The following is a 22,911-nucleotide window of genomic DNA, read 5'->3' on the forward strand; positions in this document are numbered from 1 at the left end:
AAATGCATAGTGAAAACTAGACTTATTAATCTAGTTGCTGAGGCACTGACAAGTCTGCAGCTAAAAAAGAGTCCATGTACATCACATTAATGAAGGACTGCCTTGGAGGTGAAGTCTGAAAAAAAATGTTGATATCGTACAGGGGAGCTTTAGGAGTTATAGGGATCAAGTGTAAAGATCAAATCAAAAGTGATTGGCTCATTTAAATAATACAGTGGGTTATTCAAATGGCACACTGCCCATTTGATAAAATATTCCTTGTTTCTGTGCTCTGTATCAAGCATACCCTTAGGTTTGCTATTCTCAATCTCAATAAAGATTTATCCCTGGTTTAAAAAGATTGAAGTCATCTTGAATCATGTTTTCAAATTTTTCTTAAGTCTCCGAAAGTGACTGCAACTTCAAGCTTTGATATCATAGAGGCAACTGTGAGATATTTTGGAAGTATGCATCATGTATAATGTGTTGCTTGTTATGCCAGATCACTTGAAGACAATGAAAAGAAGTATGGTTTGGCTATTGCCCATTTGGAACATATTGAGAAAAATGAGTCAAATTTGATGTAGCCTGAGCTCAGGGGGATTCTTAAGGAGATCAAGATAAACAAATTTATGGATACAGTCTGTTTTATTATGGACTTAATCATCAGTGTGACTAAAATCTCTCTTTGCAAGGAGAAAGATCTCCAATTTGTCAAAACCTTTAAAGAACAAGAGAGTTGGGTGCTGGAATTCTCAGCCTTGGAAGACAATCCTAGCCCTACCATCTGTAAATTTAAGAATGGCAAACTTGAAGGGGTAAATATTTCTGGAGCTCTAAAAGCAAAGCTGCAAATAAATTAGATGCAATAAATTGAACCTGCTATTGAACACATGATACCTGTAGGGTTTGAGAAATCCACTTGCTCAGGACAAGTGCCACTATCTTCTGCAAAATCTAAGCTTAAATTGTTTTTAATGGACATCTGTAACACTTACCATTACAAAGCTAACCTTCCCTATGTAAACAGAATGTAAACTGATGCAGTGATGTTTCCTACATCTGCAGACACAAACTGTCAACCAGAATACATGTGATTTCAATGCTTTGATTATACAGCATAAAATAGTACAATATGGTTGTGTATGAACTGACCATATGCCAGATTACTTTACACAAGTACTGAGTGAGAGGGAAAAGAGCTCTGTCAACAATTGCTTTGAAAATTAAACTGAAATGTCAAATCCCCAACAAATGACAGTGCATCATGCATGTAAAACAAACTTTTTGATTATTTACCTATTTGTCTGTCAAAAATATTAGAGAAATGCTTTTTGACAATCAAAACAAACAATTTCCACTTAATATGTTAGAGAGAATTTTTGGGCTGTGATCTTTCTAGGAAAACCACAATTTCTTGATGAGAAAACAAATTTGAACTCTTAGCTGCTGAGCATTTTTTCCCCCAGACTAATCTGTAGTCTCTAAGCACCTTTCAAACATTAATTAAATTATCCTCTCATCCATGTGCGATAGGGTACATTCCAGGTGCTTTATCCTGACTTACTTGAAATGTTCCAAAGGAGCTTCCACCATTTCTTTGGGAGCCTATTCTACATTTCATGCTTTCAGGAAATTTGCTGTATTTTCCCTCGATTTCCCTTTTCTTAAGCCTTTTACCCAAGTGACACATCTTTGTACACCGCATTTTTGTGGTATAATTTGTTTATTCCCTGAACTCCAATTTGTTTCCTTGGCACCAGACTGAACACAATATTCCAGGTGTGGTCTCAACGCTGTATCCAAGAGCAAATTATCATCTTTTTCATGATGAGATCTTTCTGAATGTGGAAACTCAAAATTGTGTTTTTTGGTTTTTTTTGTTTTTTTTTTGTTTTTTTTGCTAGTTGTCTCTGAATACTTGTGTATAATTTGTTTACTGTTTAACCAATGAACACATTAGGAAAAGTCAGAGACTAAGGGCTTGTCTACACTTGAAACACTACAGCAGTTCTGCTGTAGCACTGGGAGGGGTTCTCCCATTGGCATAGGTAATCCACCTCCCCAAGAGGCAGTAGCTAGGTTGATGGAAGAATTCTTCTATCGACCTAGAGCTGTCTACATCAGTGGTTAGTTCAACTTAACTATACCTCTCGGGTGTGGATTTTTAACACCCCTGCGTGACATAGCTGGGTCAATCTAACATTTTAGTCAAGCCTGACTTTTTTGTAGTTTTTGTAAAGTGTAGTATTATAATGCTCCTAGAACATGCAAGTAGGTGTACCTTTTAAAAAATATCCAGATAGTTTCTTGTTCCCAGTGACATTGTTCCTGTTATGTTCTCAGGTTCTCACATAGGCATTTTTTCTAAATGGAATTACATTTCCTGATTATAGTCCTAATCCCCATAGGTTAGTTTATTTTTCTGTCTCGGGGGTGGTTCAGCACTTCACAGTTTAGTATCTGCAGATTTCATTGATGGACTGTTAATTCTGTCCTTGGGATCACTAATGCAGTTAAGTCTAGGTCAGAATTTCCCAAGTTAGTGTGGCCATTTATCATGGCCATTTGTTCACAGTTCTTCAGTTGGTTTTAAGTCTGAGAACATTCGTATCTAAACCAATTTGAATTTATTTTATGAGTTTGACTGAATAACGTGGTTAGCCAAATATTACGTAGTTCCCTTGATCTGCTTACATGCTATAATGTAGTGATGGTTTAGTCCAGAAGAAAACAAGAATAAAAGAAAAGTTTTCTCCATAAAGAGAGCTATTGTATTGCATAGGTCTTCCTCCGTTGGTCATCTGAAAACTGCCATTTTTAGCTGTGACTCCAGTCTTATTCTTTGCATTTTTACTTCTGACCATACCTCTTTGTCTTTCTTACACTTTCCCACCATAGCTCCTGCTTTTTAACGTCACAGGCTTTTCCCTCAGTTTGGTTGTCTCCCATGAATCATTCTCTTGTGACCCACCTTAGGATCACAGCCTCTAGATTGGGAAGCTGTGCTATATAGTAATTGCCAGATCCAAAAAGAGAAAAAAATTAAGGTTGAAAGTACACATCAGTAATTTAAGGATTAAGGAAAAAAAGACCTTGCAAAAAAGGCCATACAGCAAGCTAGTGACAAACAAGGAAAAGAGCATTGGTGAGACTGCTACTGGAATACTGTATCAAGTTCTGGTGTCCATACTTTAAAAAGGATGTTGGAAATATTGGAGAAGGTTCAGAGAAGAGATACAAGAACAGGTAGGCTGGAAAACACTCCTTAAAATGAAACTAAAGGAGCTTAGTCTATTTAGCTTGTTGAAGAGCAGGTTGAGAGATTAATCTAGCAGACAGACATAGCAAAATCTAGTGGCTGGAAGCTGATTCTGGCTAAGTTCAAATGACATTTTTAACATTGAGGGTGACACTGACCACTGGAACAATTTACTTAGGGATATGGTAAATTTTGCATCCCTGGAAGTCTTTGAGTGACAGGCCTTTTTTGCCTTTGTTTCTTTGTTGTTCAGCAAAATGAGTGACATGCATGTCATAGAGGTGCGAGCTGCTCTTTCAGAGGTATTCTTCCTTCAGGTACCACATATGAAGTAACTGATGGCCAATTGTTTGGGCTGTTCATGCTCTTACCTAGTGACTAGCTAAATAACCACATTTTAATTATGATGGGCAACACAATGGATGCTTAGCCATCACCTGTCAGGAAGAACCAGGTCAGTCTCCCTCCTTAGGACTCCTCATAACTTGAGTAGGGAAAAATCCTACCTATGTGCTTCCACTCTCTGTTATTGGCAAACTCAATTATGTGGTTAAATTTTCACAACATAAATCCAGCAAAATGTAGCCTCTACCTGTTGGCATGGTCTCTGACAAATGTGGACAGCCAAAGGTAGATTTGTTTGCATCCTAAAATCAGTTGTAAAACATTCTCTTTGTCATAAGGAGCAGCAGCCTTGAACATACTATCCTAATCTCCTTAATACCTTTCTCTCATAGGCAAGACTCTGCAAAAGATCAGGTTGTAGTCCTCTTCTCATTCTGGCTGGGAAGGCTCTACCACAGAGCCTTCGTTATGCCTATTACACAAAGTAGATTCTTTACATCATCCAAATCTTAGGGAACTGAATTTAACTGTTTGGCATTTCTGACTTAACAGATCTAAAAGAAAAGGATTCTCAAATTAATTTCCACTCTGCTTTTCTCGATGAGATATTCTACCAATAGACAATACTCCTGTGTTTGGCAGAAATCCTGCACAATTTCAGGGATATGTAAATGTCATCCCAATCTTTCCTTACTAGGACTTTCTACCATACCTATCTGACCTTCAGCTGGATAATGGAATTCATATAGAATAGCCTTATTTGAGAAGACGCAAAATAAACGCACTGGAAGTGCATGACAGTTTGATGACCTGACCAGATTCCGATGTAATCTGTGCCATTCTGCCCATCATTTTTTTTGCTCTTTGTAGCTGTAATCTCAGCTAGAAGAATCTCTGAATTGAATGATAGTATTTACACTTTCTGTTGGAAGTGCCACTTCCATAAACAAAACACAATTTTTTATAGTTTTCATAAAATTGCTTTATTTTCCTTCTGCCCTATCCTGGGACATTCAAAAGAAAAGCAATGATGTTGTTATAGACATAGATATGAACTTTAACGCCAAAAGGGACCATTAGATCAAGTTGTAGGCCATTACATTTCACTCAGTTATCTCATATTGAGGGATCCTGCAGGACCCTTAAGATATATTTCTCCATCCTCTGAAATCTAACTACTTCAGATCTTTACAAACTTATAGAAGACAGTGTTTTGGCCTACATGAAAATCTATTATGGGTACCTGGTGGTCATTCCTATATTTACATCTTTTTAAAAGTGGACACTTAAGCATCTACCATGGCAGCCTTTGACAGGAAGAAATTGCATACCAAAATACTATCATGAACATAGAACTCGCCTGAGCACAGCTAAAAGTATGTGCTCTGTCTTTCTAGTTATTTCCTTCCCTTCTTTTATGACTCTACTGTTTTTTAAATCCTGCTGTAAGGACCAGGGATTTGAATATGAAGAATCTGGAAACAGCTTTCAAATTTAATTTAATGTTTCTCCCACTGATCCTACCCACCAACTTTGTTCCTGGCTAGTAGGCTTCTGAGAAATTTGAAGCCTCATTAATCCTTTAGATACTAGAGGGGAGAAACATCTCTCTTGATTTCTTCAGTTTTCTGATTGCTAGAGAAGTGGGTTCTCAACTACTTTTGACACCCCATAGCCTCTTCTTACTGCCTGCCTCATGAATAGCTCCAGGGCATAGCTCTGCTTCTGTTCATAGCCATTTAAGTAGCAGCCAGGTTAAAATACTGTGAATCATGTCCATTTCGTAGAGGTTCGTATGGTATTAAACAGCAATAGCAAAGTTACGTTATTTATCCCAGCTACCAGCAGAGTGAGGATGTCAGCAGATGCATAGGCACTATCTGCAGACTTGAGGAAATAGTATTGCATCAGTTTATATTTGACATATTTTTTCTTTATTCAGAAGGCCTAGAAACTTTTGGGTGATTAGATTCTGCAGAATTAGGTTAATAGTCTCCCTTCAAAAGTTTTTGTACTGTCCACTAATGAATGGATTTTTAAAAATAAATGCTGTTGCAATTTTTCTGTCTATACACAAAAATTACAATCCAATGAAAACTGTATTTTAATGTGTCTTAGATGTACACTGTCATGACAGAGTTGGTAAACCTTGTTATATTTTCACTGATGTTTAAAGTTATAAAACAAGATAGAAAAAATTATGATCTAAAAAGACTGATGACTTCAGAATGTTTTTGTTAAACACAATGCTTTCTTTCTGTAATCACACTTAAACTTGTTTTGTTCCAAGACAGAACAGAACATGAGATGGCTTTGGTTTTCTACTTTAGAAGTAGTAACTTAAGCAAACCCTATCCCTGAAGAGAATGATTGAGATATGGAACTTCTAATCTGTAGGTGACAGGGTTAAGAGTAAGCTAGAGGCAACTGAACTGCCATCATGTGAATAGTTACTGTCTGAGGTTTGTGGAATTGGTCCATTTCCAAGTTGACACAACCACACAGTGAAAACTACCTCTGGATTTGGTACTCTTGTTAGCTGTCTAGGTTGAAAGGTCAAGATTTTGAATCATAATGGAAAGTGGAGTATCTTCTTGCCTTTAGAGATGCAACCTGCTAGGTGAGGGTTGAAGAACATCAGCGTGAGAAAGCTTTCATAGTTACTGTTCATTCTGTATGCGTTCTGGGTAACTGTAGTACTTGAGTCTTTTAGGTTGTCAGTTGGGCCCCTTTCATGAGGAATTAATTAGACACTATTTTTGACTCTTTAAATGTTGTTAAATGTAATTTTTCTTTCTGTACAGTTAACGTCTATAGAATCTCAAAATTAAATAATTAGATTTCTTTTGTTTCATTGATGGAGCATATCCCCCTTAGTTGTGCTGTTAACATTTTTGGCTATTTATAAGAATTATTGGGTAATTTTTGGCTATTTTAAATGAAGTAACTTCCCCTCTTAAATAGCTTTTACCTGCCAAAAAGTTTTGGGAACCTGATGATTCAGCAAAAGATGGACAAAAAGGGATATTCCTTGGTGATGAGTGGAGAGAGACTGCATGGGGAACTCCTCGTAAGTGATTGTAATATGCATTTAAAGATCATTCCTGTTAATTAACTGTTATCTGAAAGTAATAGTTTTATAAAATCCTAGACATGCATTAAATCTTAAATTGTTTTCCCTCATATTAATTCTGAGAAATCTATGCTGAACAAATGAAAATGGTATGTCACTAACACTTAGTTTCTCAAAACTGGGATACAAGATTTTTTTTTTTTTTAAATAAATATGTTATGTTATAACTTAAAAAATAAAACTGGCTTTGTATTTAATTATCATGTTCTGGTCTTACTTAATATGTTCCCCTCTATGAAATGTTAACTTTGCAAGTTATGCTGAAAAAGTACAGATTAGTAATTTTTTTTTTTACTTTTTTTAAACAGACCATTCTATGTCCCAGCCTATTATGGTACAGAGAAAGCCTGGACAGGGTTTTCATGGAAACAGTGAAGTAAATGCCATATTGTCTCCTCGATCAGAAAGTGGTGGCCTTGGAGTGAGCATGGTAGAATATGTGTTAAGTTCCTCTCCAGCAGATAAATTGGATTCCCGTTTTAGGAAAGGAGCTTTTGTAAGTAATCTAATGCTCTAAGCTTGCATAGTTACTTACAGTAGTGCTATGAATTCTTGTACATAGTTATGTTTTTTCCATTTCTCTTCTCTCCTTCCCTCCAGTTTTCCTTAGTTGGAAGGTCCTAACATGAGGGGGTTAGGGAGAAGCATTTGGGGACTTCTTGGCCTTGAATAAATATCTCAAGAAAAATTTATTGCATTTACCAAACATCTTCAAATCCAGACAGAAAAATAAGTACTGTGCAAATCATTGGTGAGCTGTAAAAGCTCTTAACTATATTTAAAGCAAAATACAAAATGGCCTTGGTGCTAGACGTTCATATTATTTGTGTTCTTAAAAACACTTCGATTTAAAAAAAAAAAAAAATTTTTTTAAACAGTGTATAGTGATCTAATCTGTGGTTTTACTGCTTTACCAGCACCGCTATAGTTAAGGTTGAGTTAACTCTTCCATTATAAATCCTAACAATGCCCTTTTATGTTTTGACAATTAATTGCATGTGGTTGAAACTTCATAAACAAGTGACCTACCAAATGCAATTTCATTTAAAACAAAATGTTTGTATTGTTTACATGCACTGTAGTGTAGAATTAGGTCACCTTATGGTGCTCCTTTTGTGTTCTGTTAAATATTCAGAATCAAACAGATTCTTTTTCCTCAGGGCACTAGAGATGCTGAAACAGATGGACCTGAGAAAGGAGATCAGAAAGGAAAGGCTTCTCCATTTGAGGAGGACAAAAACAGAGATCTTAAACAAGGAGATGATGAGGATGTTACTAAAGTAAATGGCAGAGGTTTGCCAAATGGAATGGATGCCGATTGCAAAGATTTTAAGTAAGCTTTTAACTGTTTCTCAAGAAGACAAGCATATCTTTTTAGGGATACTTACAGCTCTGGTTGGTGTGTCAAATTCAAACATTTATTCAGCTGTAGAGTGATTCTTTTATCTCACATCCTTCCCCTCCTGCTGTGCCACGTTACTTATGAATTCATTAGCCTGTGTCATTTTTCATGAGAAAGAAAACGAGTTTGTTAAATAAGTAAACTTAGTAGTTCTTCAAAATAAATTACTACCTGCAAAAGGCAAGATGTGCTAAAGGGAGCTTTAAGTTTTCATCCTATTAATAAATCATGAGCTAAATTACTTTCTCTGACTTTTTCTCTTAAACTTCATAACTTTCACATCTGGTTCATGTTTTAAGGAGCTAGTCCCTCAGAATTTTAATGTAACTGCTATGAAGCAGTGCATCCTATCACTGCATATTCTGTGGGAACCCCAATTCATTTTCCCCACGCAATTCATCCTCTATTTGACCAAAATGAGATGATGCAGCTCCCTTCTGAGCCAATCAGTAGTACCATTCAGAATGCTGGCCAGATTAAGTAACGAGAGTGACAGTTATTGATTGTTTTTGTTTTTAAAGAAGAAAGGACCAGGCTTGGGATTTCAACATTGATCCCACTCACAACAGCCTAATCAGCTTTCGCAAGAAGCTACCCTGTATTATTTAATCTTTAATTAAACCTTTAATCTGGTATTTGTAAGGCACCAATCACCTTGTTATCTAAGTGTTTATCTAATGAATCATAGATAATTGACATGAATATTGACAAGACCAGAAAGCTACTGCTCAGATTGCTGCTCATAAATCCAGTTTAATATGGAAGGGAGAATGGGGAGATACAAAACTTGAGTTAAAGATTATTATCTTTAACTCTTAATATTCTTTCTTTTCTTGGTCTAAAATTGAACCTTTATATTTAAATGTTTGTTTGATTTACTTTAAGTTTTTGGAAAGTAAGGAAATGCATATTTATCCAGACCCATTTCTAGTCTTTTTGGATAAATGCATGATCATAAATAGTCAAAACAAACATTTAATTATGACAAAAGAGAAACCCTAAGCACATTGTGTATCTGAAAAGCTATAATCACTTCTTTGAGATGCATGCTATGATCAAAACTTTTTTCATTAATTTTAATAAATTGTCCACTGCACATGCACAGTTGATTAATGTTAATCTGTTCTGTTATTTCCCTTTAAATACCAAAAGCAATAACAATATTAAAAACTAAATTCTTTCTGAATTATATTTTTAGGAATGACTGTTTTTTTTAATTGCACTAGTGCAAAAAAGCATCCAAAACCAGTAAACCTCTCAAGAAATAATAGAGAAGGCTATCTAACTAAAATGGCCACTTTGAAGCAGTTATGAATCCCTGCAAATAGAGGTTTATAATTGAACGATTGACACAACTTTAACTATAGCAACACAACAGCACTACTATAAGGAGCACACCTATCCTAACTAAATACATTTTTCTAAAAAGTTTGTCCTATCCTTCCTGTACCTCTTGCTATTTATATTAAAACAGCATTTTGAATTATCTTGTACTGTGGGTTTTCTTCCTAATGAGTTCTTCTTTATAAGTGAAATGGATACTGAAATAACCAATGTATTAAACTTCAGTTTCTTTCATTTCTAGCTTTGTTGACACTATGTAACAGGCAAAGAATAAGCAGTGCTAAATGGTTTTTAATGCATAATCTAATTTTGGAGCCGGACTGGGTTACTAGCTGACAAAAGTTCCCTGGATTCCTAAATTAGTATAGAAACCTGCCTTGGTGTTGCTCTTTGTCGCCATCAAAGCACTAGAGTGGCTATATGTGCTCTGGATTGAATCACTTTGTTAAAAGTCACAGGTGTTATGGCGTTCTTTCCTTCCCCCAACAAAAGACTGACTTCTGATTTTTTGATACTGGAAAATTCAGAGTTATGTCTGCAGATTTACTCAAGGCACCCATGCCTTTATTTCAATGAGAAAGATTTAAACCTTTTGAGTGCTGCAGAGAAAATAGAAGGTAGGACTGACATAGGTAGGTATGGAGTGCAATACCTACCAATCTTTGTACAGTGTGCTTTTAGTGTGTGGTAACAGGGTCCACATGGCCAGTTAGTATGCTACATGCCAACGCGGTGTAGATTTACACCCCTACTTGCTAGGTACTAACTCGCCATCAAGGCAAGCCCTGACAGGTCATCTGCAGTTCACTTCATCTCATTCAGATCAGGCTGGAGGTATTTTTCAGTGGACTTTATAATGCAAATAAAGTGGTAAAGCTAAAGATGTGCTTTTTCCTGGGCCACCTATATATGCGTATTAAACTGCTTACAGTGAATCATCTTTCGCTTGATTATATTTGTAAACTTCTTCATTTTTAAAGATTGGTCTACTTTGTAATATGTTTTGTCCATAATTGATTGATTTATCAATGCTGTAAGAAGCTATCTTTTTTTAATTTCCTCTGTGCAGTCGTACTCCTGGAAGCCGACAAGCCTCCCCAACAGAAGTAGCTGAGCGCCTGGGTCCTAACCCTAACACCACAGAAGGATTAGGTCCGCTTCCCAATCCTACAGCCCACAAACCTCTGGTAGAAGAATTTTCAAATCCAGAAACTCAGAATCTGGATGCCATGGAACAAGTTGGTCTTGATTCTTTACAGTTTGACTATCCTGGCAATCAGGTACAGATGGACTCCTCAGGAGCTACTGTAGGACTTTTTGACTACAGTTCTCAGCAGCAGGTTAGTGCTGTGCTTATAGAACTGAAGAGAATGTGAAATATTCTGTGGTTTGAAGATGTGTGATTTGTATGTTTGGTTTTTATAATTAGCTATTTAAGCATAGAATTCTTGATGTATTTCACCTTATTAAACTCCTGTACTTGAGAGAGATTAAGATGGGAACAAATAAATAAAAAAAAATTTCAATGTAAAATATTTGATGCACAATTTTCCAACCTATTAGTATGTCAGAAGAGTCTCTTTCTGTATGGTATCCTTTATATGTAAATTCTTAACTTTAAGCATATCTCACATCTTTACATTTAAAACGTAAATGTTTGCTATTTTATAGCTTTTCCAGAGAACTAATGCGCTAACTGTCCAGCAGTTAACAGCAGCCCAGCAGCAACAGTACGCTTTGGCTGCAGCTCAGCAGCCGCACATAGGTGAGATTTTTATAATGCACAAATACTTCAGATGTCAGTGACAAAAAGCTGACTGTTTTGTTTTGCTACACTGCTTTCGGTTTACTGAACACCAAATCTAATTCAGATTTGCTGGTTTGTGGTGTTCTAACTAACTAAATAGTAGATAGTATATGCATATATGCACTGGAAAGAAAAATAGTAGTGATCGTTTTGAAGAGCTGTTTTATCAAATTGTTTCCTATCCTATATAGCAGTTCCTAAAAAATGTGTTTTGTTTCCTCCACCTAAATATGTGCCTACTACATGTTTATGGTCAAATGACTGAAAATTAGTTTTGCTTATATAGAACTGTATATTGAAAACATGGATGAGACTAAGACCTTGTCTACACTAGAAAGTTTGGTTGACACAAGTTTTTTGCAGGCATACAGCCACTGCTGTAATTAAACTGCTGTTGCATGTCTTCACTGTCTCCTTGTGTCAGTGGAGTGCATTCACACCATCAGCTTTTTTGTTGACAGAGGGAGCAGTGCACTGTAGGTAGTTATCAAACTGCAACTGCATGCAGGGTGCTTTGCGAAGGTTTGCAATGCCTCATGGGGCAGGCATTGCATGATGTGATGAAGATTTCTGAATCCTATCCTTCCATCGGCATCCTACTAGTTTGACAGCCACTTTTAAACTGTGCTGTCAGCCAAACTGACATTGCTGAACACAAACGCAAGAAGCCCACAGAAGTGTTTTGGTGCGGGAGGGGGGGGAAAGACACAATGTGTGTTGGGGGACAGTGAGTGTGTCCAGACACTGTCTCTTTAAGTTCAGATAGCAGCATCTGGAAGCAATCGATTCTGAGGCAGAAGCTGCTGCACCGACAGCTCGTGTCCCCTATCCCCACACCCCAGCTCAAGGAGACTGGTACACCCTCAGCAAGAGGGGGACACAGCCCCCGCTTCCCTCCCTGGCTCTGCACAGCACACAGGAGTTACGTCCCTCCTTGTAGTTTAGGGCAGACAGGATTGCATTTGCTGCCTGCTATGGAGTGAGTTTTCCACAGTGAGTTATTTGAAAACTTCTTGGGGCTTTGAAAGGGGAGAGGGCAGATGGCTGCAGGGCAGCCGGATTCAAACTTCTTGCCAGAGCGGTCACGATGGGCATTGTGGGATAGTTGGGAGGTCATTTACAGCGATAAAGTGTCAGTGTAGGCACTACCCTTGGTTATGTCGCTTAAACTTTGCTGAAAAAAGCTCTACACCTCTCATCAAGGTGGTTTTATTTTGTCGAAAAAACAGGGCAGTTTCGTGTGCGGTGGGGAGAGATTGCAATGTATACACCAGCACTGTTTTGCTTAAAAAAGCTGACTTTGGTCAACAAAACTCTAGTGTAGAACAGCCCTAAAAGTGGGAAATTCACTTATTTTATGGCATTAAAATAAGTATAAATGAAGCAATTCCTTCATTTGTAAAATCATAGAATCATAGAATCATAGAATATTAGAGTTGGAAGGGACCTCAGGAGGTCATCTAGTCCAACCCCCTGCTCAAAGCAGGACTAACCTCTGCTATATCATCCCAACCAGGGCTTTGTCAAGCCGCAGCTTAAAAACCTCTAAGGATGGAGATTCCACCACCTCCCTAGGTAACCCATTCCAGTGCTTCACCACCCTCCTAGTAAAAAACTTTTTCCTAATGTCCAACCTAGACCTCCCTCCCTGCAACTTGAGACCGTTGCTCCTTGTTCTGTCATCTGCCACCACCGAGAACAGCCTAGCCCCATCCTCCCTAGAACCCCCTTTCAGGTAGTTAAAGGCCGCTATCAAATCCCCCTCACTCTTCTCTTTTGCAGACTAAACAAGCCCAGTTCCCTCAGCCTCTCCTCATAAGTCCTGTGCTCCAGCCCCCTAATCATTTTTGTTGCCCTCTGCTGGACTCTCTCCAACTTGTCCACATCCTTTTTGTATTGGGGGGCCCAAAACTGGACACAATATTCTAAATGCGGCCTCACCAATGCCGAATAGAGGGGAATAATCACTTCCCGTGACCTGCTAGCAATGCCCCTCCTAATGCAGCCCAATATGCCATTGGCCTTCTTGCCAACCAGGGCACACTGCTGACTCATATCCAGCTTTTTATCCACCGTTACCCCCAGGTCCTTTTCTGCAGAGCTGCTACCCAGCTCGTCGGTCCCCAGTCTATAGCTGTGCATGGGATTCTTCCTTCCTAAGTGGAGGACTCTGCACTTATCTTTGTTGAACCTCATTAGATTTCTTTTGGCCCAATCCTCCAGTTTGTTTAGGTCACTCTGTATCCTATCCCTACCTTGCAGGGTATCTACCACTCCCCCCAGCTAATAATACTTAATATTTCTCCTAGAGGTAGTCTGAGGTTGAATTGATAGTTATAATAGCCATTGAGATCCTCCAGTAAAAGGCACTATAGAAGTGCAAAATAGCTTTTATGATGTTGATTAACTTCATTCCTTTGGAAACAGCTGTTTATCCTAGAGATGCACTAGCAATTGTGGTGTTAAAGTAGTATTGAGTTTTGTATTTAAAGCAGAGCTAAAATCCCTCTGCTTAAGTTTTCAGTGTTCGAATTTAGTCTACAAATTTCTTATGAATTCTGTGGCACCTTAAAGACTAACAAATTTATTTGGGCATAAGCTTTTGTGGGCAGAAACCCACTTTGTCAGATGCACGGCTACCCCTCTGGAACTTATGAATTCTGTGGTTTTTTGGACTCTTGTCTTATCTGAAGAGTCAAAGTCCCTGCAAAGTCAAAACGTTACACCCCAATGCTTCAGTAAAGTCTGAAGGAAAAGACAGGTTGGATTTTTTTTTTTTATTTTAACAGGTAGCTTAATGGAAGTTATTTAACTGAGGCCTTGTCTAAACTGCCTTACATCAACCTAACTCTGTAGTGTAGAGCAGGCCTGAGTCCTGTTTTGTGAGGAGCTCTGTGCTGAAGCATCCCTTGACTCAATGAACAGTATGCCCTGGAGAGACTTCGGTGCATTGATACCTACTTCAGCAAGAAGATATTCTTCTCCCTTGATGCTGCTGCTTGGGTGCTCTCAGGAGTCAAGGCAGAAGCAGCAACTACAGGGAAGCTGAGTGTCTTTGTGGAGGCATCAAGACACAAAAGGGCTCTTCAAAGACTACTACTTCAGTGAGCTGAGACAGCAGATCAAGGGAGCCCGTCAAGTTGAGATACTTTGGTGAAGAGGCAGTGGACTCCAGCACCCACCCCACTTTCATCCTCCTTCACCACCTTGCTTATGGGGGCTGGGCATCTATATGCAGGGAACATCGGGGAGTGGATCTGTTGGGGAACGAAATTGGAAGTGGATGCCCAGTTGAGCCCAATCCATGTCCATCCATGCTGTGATGGTCCACCCAGGCTGTCATTACAGTTGAATGGCTCTCCTCTGGTCTTTTAGTTAGACCAGAACTCCCCTCATGTTGTGGCATCCTGACAAGTGAGCGAAGTTTGTTTCAGGAGCAGAGCCAATAGTGCAAGACCCCGAGCATCTTCAGCTGCAAGTCTCCCAGTCCCTCTTCTCCCAGTATAATTATTATTTGTATTATCTTAGCGCCTAGGAGTCCCAGTCACAAATGGAGCTTAGATACTAGAAAGATTAGTGCTACCTAAATGTTGACAGTGTGCATATGGGTAAAATTGAGTTGACAGTTGTGAAAGGCAGAACAGCAATATCAGGCTGTTAAGATTAGCATTAAGAACATAAAAATGGCTCTATTGGGTCAGACCACTAGTCCATCTAGCCTAATATCCTGTCTTCGAACAGTGGCTAGTCCCAGAAGCTTCAGAGGGAATGAACAGAATAGATCAATTATCAAGTTATCCATCCCCTGTTGTCCAGTCCTAGCTTCTGGCGGTAAGAAATTTAGGGTTTCCTGGAGCATGAGGTTACATCCCTGACCATCTTGGCTAATAACTGTTGATGGACCTATCTTCCATGAATTTATTTCATCCTTTTTTTTAACCCAGTTATGCTTTTGGCCTTCACAACATCCCTGGTAATGACTTCCAAAAGTCAAGTTCATTGTGTGAAGAACTACTACTTTGTTGTTTTGAACCTACTGCCCATTAATTTCATTGGGTGACCCTTGGTTCTTGTGTTATGTGAAGGGGTACATAACACTTGCTTATTCACTTTCTCCATGCCTTTCATGATTTGATAGACCTCTATCATATCCCCACTTAGTGGTCTCTTTTCCAAGTTGAACAGTCCCAATCTTTTTAATCGCTCCTCCTATGGAAGCTAATAACTTTTGTTGCCCTCTCTGTATGTTTTCAATTGTAATGCATCTTGTTTGAGATGAGGTGGCCAGTATTCAAATGTGGGTGTACCATGGATTTATATAGTGGCATTATAGTGTTTTCTGTCTTTCCTATCCCTTTCCTAATGGTTCCTAATATTGTTAGCTTTTTTGACTGCCACCGCACAATAAGCAGATGTTTTCAGGAACTATACAGCATGACTCCAAGATCTTTCTTGAGTGGTAATTGGAGCCCATCATTTTGCATAACTGAGATTGTTTTCCAATGTGCATTACTTCGCAGTTATCAATGTTGAATTTCATCTGCTATTTTCTTGCCCACTCACCTGCTTTTATGAGATCTTTGTAACTCTTGCAGTCAGCTTTGAACACCACTATTTTGAGTAATTTTTTTTTGTCTGCAAACTTTACTGTCTTACTTTTCATCCCTTTCTCCAGATCGTTTATGAATATGTTGAACATCACTGGTTCTCATACAGATTCTTGGGGGACCCTGCTATTTACCTATGCTATTTAATCATGTTCATCTATATATCTGATCATTCTGTTCTTTACTATAGTTTCAAACAATTTGGATGGTACTTACCAGCCTGTAATTGCCAGGATCGCCTCTGGACCAATTTAAAAAAAAAAACAGCATCACATTAGCATTCCTCCAGTTACCTGTTACAGAGGCTGATTTAAGCGATGGGTTACATACCACAGTTAGTGGTTCTGCAATTTCATATCTGAGTTCCTTCAGAACAGTTGGATTAATACCATCTGGACCTGGTGATTTATTACTGTTTAATTTATCAGTTTGTTCCAAAATCTCCTCTGTTGATACTTCAAGGTGGGTGAGTTAATATCTTTTATTGGGCCAACTTCTGTTGATGAAAGAGACGCTTTGGAGCTACATGGAGCTCTTCTTCAGGTCTGCTTTCAGTGAATTTCAGCTCCCAGGCTCGTCTTTTGAAAGCAGACTTGAAGAAGAGCTGTCTGTGTCTTGAAAGTTTCTCTTTCTCACCAGCAGAAGTTGGCCCAATAAAAGAGATTACTTCACCCGCCTTTGTGTGTCTGATGTCGTGGGACCAGCACAGCTACACCTATACTGCATAACTCAATCTGGAAAGTGCCTCAGATTATCACCTTAAAATAATAGCTCATGTGTAGGAATCTCCTTCTCATCCGTTGCAGTGAAGACCAATGCAAATAATTTATTTAGCTTCTCCACAGCAGTCTTGTCTTCCTTGAGTGTTAGCACCTCTATCATCCAGGGGCTCCACTGATTGTTTGGTAGGTGTCCTGCTTCTGATGTACTTTAAGGGGGGAGGAGAAGTTCTGTTAGAAACTAACAAAAGACAAAAACTCTTTACAACTTTTTTGTCCTGCCTAATTATATTTGACTTTCTAGAATTTATGCTCTTTTCTATTTTCCTCAATAATGTTTGACAATTTTTAAAGGATGTCTTTTTGTCTCTGCCTTTTTTATTCTGTTTAGCAGAGGTAGCATTTTTTTTTTATCCTTACTGTTTTTGTTTGTTTGTTGTTTTTATTGGGTACACGTTAAGTTTGAGTCTCTATGGCAGTGTTTCTCAACCTATTTACTATTGTGGGCCGCATGTGTAACTCTCGATGTGTTATGTGGGCCACATCCACATAATATATATGCTACCTGTATGGCCCTGAGGATGTCACATGGGCTGCAGCAGTGTGCTGATTGGGCAATAAGCAGCCCGTGGGTTGAGAACCACTATTCTATGGTGTTTTTACAAAGTTTCCATGCGTTTCACTATTGTGACTGTCCCTCTTTAATTTCCATTTAACTAGCTTCCTTGTTTTTTGTAATTCCCCTATGCTGTTGTGGTGGGTTTCTTTGGCATTCTTTGGTATTTTCCTCCTACAAGAACGTTAAATTTAATTACATTATGGGCGCTATTATCAAGCAGTTCAGCTATATTCACCTCTTGGATCAGATCCTGTGTGCCACTTAAGACTAAATCAAGAATTTCCTCTCCCCTTGTGGGTTCCAGACTAGCTGCTCATTAATGGTGTCTGCAATTTTATCTCTGCATTCTGTCCCAGGTGACATGTTCCCAGTCACTTTGGGGATAGTTGTTGGGTTTTCTGGGTTTTTTAGCGTCTCTAATCTCCCTGAGCATTTCACAGTCTGGTCAGGTGGTTGGTAGTACAGTAGAACCTCAAAGATACGAACACCAGAATTATGAACTGACTGGTCAACCGAGCACCACGTGGAACTGGAAGTAAGCAATCAGGCAGCAGCGGAGGGGAGAAAATAAAAAAGAAAACAAATACTGTACTGTGCCTTATTGCATCTTAAAGGTTGGCACATCTGGGTTTCTTGTACCCAACTCTACTTGCCATGTGAGGGGTAGATACTTACAGGTAGGTGAAGACGATGAGGTTCACAGGCACTGCTCAGAGCCCCTGTTGCCAGCCCAAGGCAGCCTGAGCATGCAGAGCAGAAGCAGCCTGGGATCTGTGCTGTTTCCGGTTAGTCACGGGTGCTGTTTCATTCCCCTGGGAGAGGGAAGCTGTTTTCATCATGCACACACCCTGCCCCTGGCTGGAGCGAGATAAGCTTACAAGCTCAGTCCAAACCCGGGAAAGAAGCTGCCGCAGCCCAAGTTGCTGATGCTGCAAGGAACTGAAGGAAGCTGCCGGTGCTAGGTTAGGAGCTGCTGCTGTTGCAGCCAAAGGCTGGCCTGGAGTGGGAGCCAGAGTCTGAGGTGCTGCCTGCGTGCTGCACTCTGGAGGAGTTTTAAAGTGACACAGGCTGGGCACTGATGCGGCCCAAGCTTTGCCTGCGGCTGCACTCCTGGATCCTGCCAGCATCTTTGGGAGTGCAGGGGGCAGGGGAGGGAGGGGTGCTGGCAGCAGGCTGGCGCCAGCCCCCTGCCACATGCTGCCTCTGGAGTGTGGCGGGCAGTGGACAGAGCACGGCGAACCCTGGAGAGGCAGCTGAGGGCTGGGGCTTGTAGTGCTAGTTCAGCCTAAAGGCAAGAAACAGGAATAGGGCAGAGAGCTGCAGTGATGCCAGGTGCCACCTTTGCAGAGATCTCTCCCAGCCTCAGCTGGAAGACACTGACTGCAGGGTACTGTACTGTAATGTTTTATTCAGAGATACGAACATTTCAGCGTCACGAACAACTTCTGTTCCCGGGTTGTTCGTATCTGAGGTTCTACTGTATATTTCTACTGCTGTACTCCTTATTCAAGCATGGAATTTCTATCCGCAGAGATTCAGTAGTACAATTTGATTCATTTAAGATTATAAATAGTTTTTATTGTTTAAAAGTAAAATGGTTAAAAATGCATAAAAAGTTTGAGTTGATGACTGGAGGTGTTAATGACTGAGTTGCTCAGTTAATGAATAACTCAGTTACTGAACCCAGTGGTTCCTCCCCCCAGCACACAATCTGTGAGCTGGGGCACTTGCTGAGGGACCAGTCAGCCCAGCATGCTCCCAACCCCAACGTGAGCAGCTGTGGGGCTCAAGCTCTCAGGGAGGAGCCAGCCCAATGGCCCCACCCCGAGCCCAGTACATGCTTGTTGAGGAGACGCTGCAGCTGGGCAGCTTGCAGCCAGCCTGGTGAGCGGCCCCCACCCCCTCCTACAGCAACACGAACAGCCGCTGCAGGTAGGGGGCTCAAAATCTCAGGGATGAGCTTCCCCCCCCCCTCGTTTAAACGTTTGATGAATTTGCTAAATGGTGAGAGTACTGCTCACCATTTAACATTTATCCTGTTACACCCCTACTTACAACGTCCCATTGATTATCATTGTTCCGCCAAGTTTCTGTGATGCTTATTATAGCATTATTCTCATTTAATATCAGGCACTCAGGTTCACCCATCTTAATATTTAGACTTGCATTTGCATACAAGCACTTATAAAATTTGTCAAGATTTGGCTGTCTGCCTTCATGTGACATCATTGAATAGGGTTAGGGCAGAGATTTTCTGGTGAGAAAAAATGGAAGTAATGATTTCTCTGCTGCGTTCTCTACTTCAAAACATTAAGAAGAGTACATGAAGTACTTATTTTAATACAGGTATACTTGTGATCACATTCATTAAATGTGCGATAATGTTGGTTGGCTCTATTTGCTAAAATTGAATCTTTGTTTATTAATATAGCAGGTGTATTCTCAGCAGGCTTGGCTCCAGCTGCTTTTGTGCCAAACCCGTACATTATCAGTGCTGCTCCTCCAGGTACTGACCCGTATACTGCAGCAGGGTTAGCTGCAGCAGCAACGCTAGCAGGTAACATTTTTTCTAATTTTTTATTATAATTTACTGATTAGAATTAGAAAATAGTAAAATGCCTTTTTACAAACGTACTTATACATTTTCTTTATTGGGAAAATGGTTGATTGGTAGATCAATCAATATTTGTAGTTTTGAAGATTTTTTTCTATAAATAATTAAGAGGACATAATCCACTTAATAAACTGCACTTCTTTCTTTGAGTATTTTGTATTCTTAATTGTTGAAAATATTGTCAAGGATTGCTCTGTCTAGCAGATTAATTTTATTAATATTTTATCAGAAAATGATTAAAAAGGTTAAGTATCATTATTTCTTTTTTAAGAATGGAAAAACTGAGACCCCAAAGATTCTAAGTGTCTTGCCAAAGTGATTCAATTGGTCATAGATAGAGCTGAGATTAGAAAATCATATCTTTTTGATTCTCTATCTAGTACCCTATCAAGTAGATTGTGTGTTCCCTGTTTTTGTGGATCTTTCACACAGCAACAGGAAATGGGAAAAATACCTTTACATAGAAAGGTCTGATTGTAAAACCACAAATATTGCAGAACACTTGGGGCAAGTGTAGTGTATGGAACTGCTTCTGACATTTTGGAAAGTGATTAGATTTCAAGTTTGTTGTCACCCATTTATGGAGGTGGAAAGGAATATAAAATATGTGCACAGTACATGAAAACTGGCATTTGATGAGCAAGGTAACTGGAAATGGTGGTATATAGAGCCATTCACTACTAGGTTTTTTAATATCATTATGGGCTTGGAAAACTAAGCCTGTAACTCAGCCCAGTTTGAAGGGTGTGATCTTGCGTGCGTGCGAGAGAGAGAGAGAGAAGAAAATCGCGTGGCTGAACTTGCCGAAGAGAAAAGGGGTACAGAATGAGGAAGTGGAAAATGAGAGGTGTTGAAGAAAAAGGCCAGAAACATTGCTGCAGGAAGCTCTTTGGTTTAAGCAGGATAGACTGGGCTTATCCTGTGGAATCATGAAGTGATTTGTTAATCATTGTGGTAAACTGACTTTGAGCATACCTTTTTACATGTGATCTTTGTCTACTGAACATTGTGTGTTTCTAGTTTTACAAGAGTCTACCAGAAGGGTATTTATTGATATGGTGTGAATTCTCGTGTCCCACTCCCAGTTGTTTGACCACATACATGTATCTGTTTGGATTATAGTGATCTTCAAACACTTACAACAGAACACCTATTTAACAACTAATTTAGGGACTGAGGAGTTCACAAACTTAAACGTTTCCTTTTGAGCTGTTAGACACTGGTAGACCAGGAACATGGATAATTTATTTTTGGTGGTAGTAACTTCAGTTTGCAAAGTGAGTCATCCAATCAGCAGTTTACAACGTGATTCATCCAATCAGCAGCAACTTTCACAAGCTTTATCAAAAATTTCTTTGAGTGGAAACAACTGATTTTGACCTCAAAACAACAATTTTTCTCAATCCCATCTGTACAAGATCAGGATCTGACTTGTAGTAAGGTTTCAATTATAAATGGTTTATAAACAATTAATAGATGTTAAAAGCATGTTTATAGATGAGAATAGGAAGTCTGGGTTATAGATGATTAAGAGCACATCAGTAGAAGGTGCAGTAGGTGGTCATAAGCCGTGATAGTTGTCCACCTGTTCTAGAGTTCATTCTAGAACAATTGATTAACCATTTATTTAAAATATCTATTAATCATATCTAAGCCTTCTATAAACTATTTGTAGAAGCAACCTGAATATAAAGTGTGTCCAGAAAGTAATTACTGCTGTCTCACATCAACAGGTGGGTATAAGCTATGGTAAAGCAATTGAACAACTTCCAGTTATGGGAGTTATCAGTTATATGTTTAAAACTTAGACTCAGGGTTGACTGTCTAACCCAATGGCTGCATTCAGAGAACAGAAACTACAGTGACGTGACTCTTTCATATACACTGTAGTACTCCCACAGTTAACATTCTTATTTATTCTAAGGATATCAGCCTTTCTTGTGTTCTTCTGTTAATGTTTCAAACCAGAAAAAGGGGGTTTAAAATGAAGCTCATCAGTTGAATCAAATGGATCTTTTAAAATAGGTACAAGTCTGGTTTGCTAACGTTTACTGTCCCTTTAAGACAGTGGTGCCCAAATTTTTCCTGTTATGCCCGTTTTTACCAGAAATGGAATCTGTCCATGCCTGCCCTCCATTACTGTACAGTTGGCTCAGCAGTGGAGCTTGAGCTCATGGCGGAGCTGGGGGCCGAACTGGAAATGAGGGAGGAGCTGGGGCTAGAGGCGGAGCTAAGCTGGGCGCGGAGAGGGAATGAGGGCAGATCTGGAGTGGGGGCAGAGTGGTGCTGTGTTAGGGGGCAGAGTAGTGCTGTGGTTGGGGGCAGAGCGGGGGACAGAGAGGAGATGTGGCTCAGGCCAGAGCTGGGCTGTGGGTGGAGCAGAGCTGTGGGGCTGGAGGCAGAGCAGAGCTGTGACTGAGTGGCTCTCCCTCCCCACCTTCCATGAGGGCTGGCCCTGGTATGTGCCCCCCAAATGTTCCTCTGTGTCCCCCTTGGGGGGTATGCCCCACAGTTTGGGACCACTGTTTAAGAGCTCTGGACAATTACAATGCAAGTTCTCTTTGTAAAGTTGAAAGTAGATTAATTTGTGGCAGGGATGATAATGTCTAGTAGTGTGATGTTCATTCAGCATTTAGCACAGTAGAATCAAAATCCCAGTCAAGGTTTATAGGCACAATTGCAATTGAACAATAATAATTTGATGAACAACAGTAAATTGAAAATGTGTTTTTTGTTAGGTCCTGCAGTGGTCCCTCCTCAATATTATGGAGTTCCATGGGGGGTGTATCCAGCCAATTTATTTCAGCAGCAAGCCGCAGCTGCAAACAGCACAGCAAATCAACAGGCGGCATCACAAGCGCAAGGACAGCAACAGGTAGAGTACATTCATCATGCAGAGGAACAGTATTTTTTTTTCATTGTTTTGTTTGTATAAGGTTCACCACTTCAAAATACCAGTTTAAAAAGAAAATTCAGCTGGAATTTTAAACAGAAATTGCACATCACTCTTCAGACTTTGTCTTGTGCTTTTCAACAGTCCGTATACCAAAAGTTTTGTTTGGTATTTGACTAATTCTCAT

At 39.5% G+C, this 22,911-nt stretch overlaps 1 protein-coding gene across 5 annotated transcripts in view; it reads left to right on the forward strand.

The window, feature by feature from the left end:
• Positions 1-22,911, forward strand: part of PUM2 (pumilio RNA binding family member 2) — a 148,592-nt gene that overhangs the window by 60,550 nt on the left and 65,131 nt on the right. For all 5 annotated transcript variants that reach the window (XM_067544719.1, XM_067544718.1, XM_067544721.1 and 2 more), the window contains exons 3-9: positions 6,551-6,656; positions 7,028-7,215; positions 7,880-8,052; positions 10,535-10,805; positions 11,137-11,230; positions 19,649-19,774; positions 22,570-22,706. In XM_067544719.1, the coding sequence (XP_067400820.1) occupies positions 6,551-6,656; positions 7,028-7,215; positions 7,880-8,052; positions 10,535-10,805; positions 11,137-11,230; positions 19,649-19,774; positions 22,570-22,706 (1,095 nt within the window). The remainder of the gene's footprint in view (positions 1-6,550; positions 6,657-7,027; positions 7,216-7,879; positions 8,053-10,534; positions 10,806-11,136; positions 11,231-19,648; positions 19,775-22,569; positions 22,707-22,911) is intronic.

Source organism: Emydura macquarii, unplaced genomic scaffold, assembly GCF_026122565.2.
Source record: "Emydura macquarii macquarii isolate MOO-44397 ecotype Brisbane River unplaced genomic scaffold, CSIRO-AGI_Emac_v2 contig_1027, whole genome shotgun sequence".
NCBI classification, from domain to species: Eukaryota; Metazoa; Chordata; order Testudines; family Chelidae; genus Emydura; species Emydura macquarii.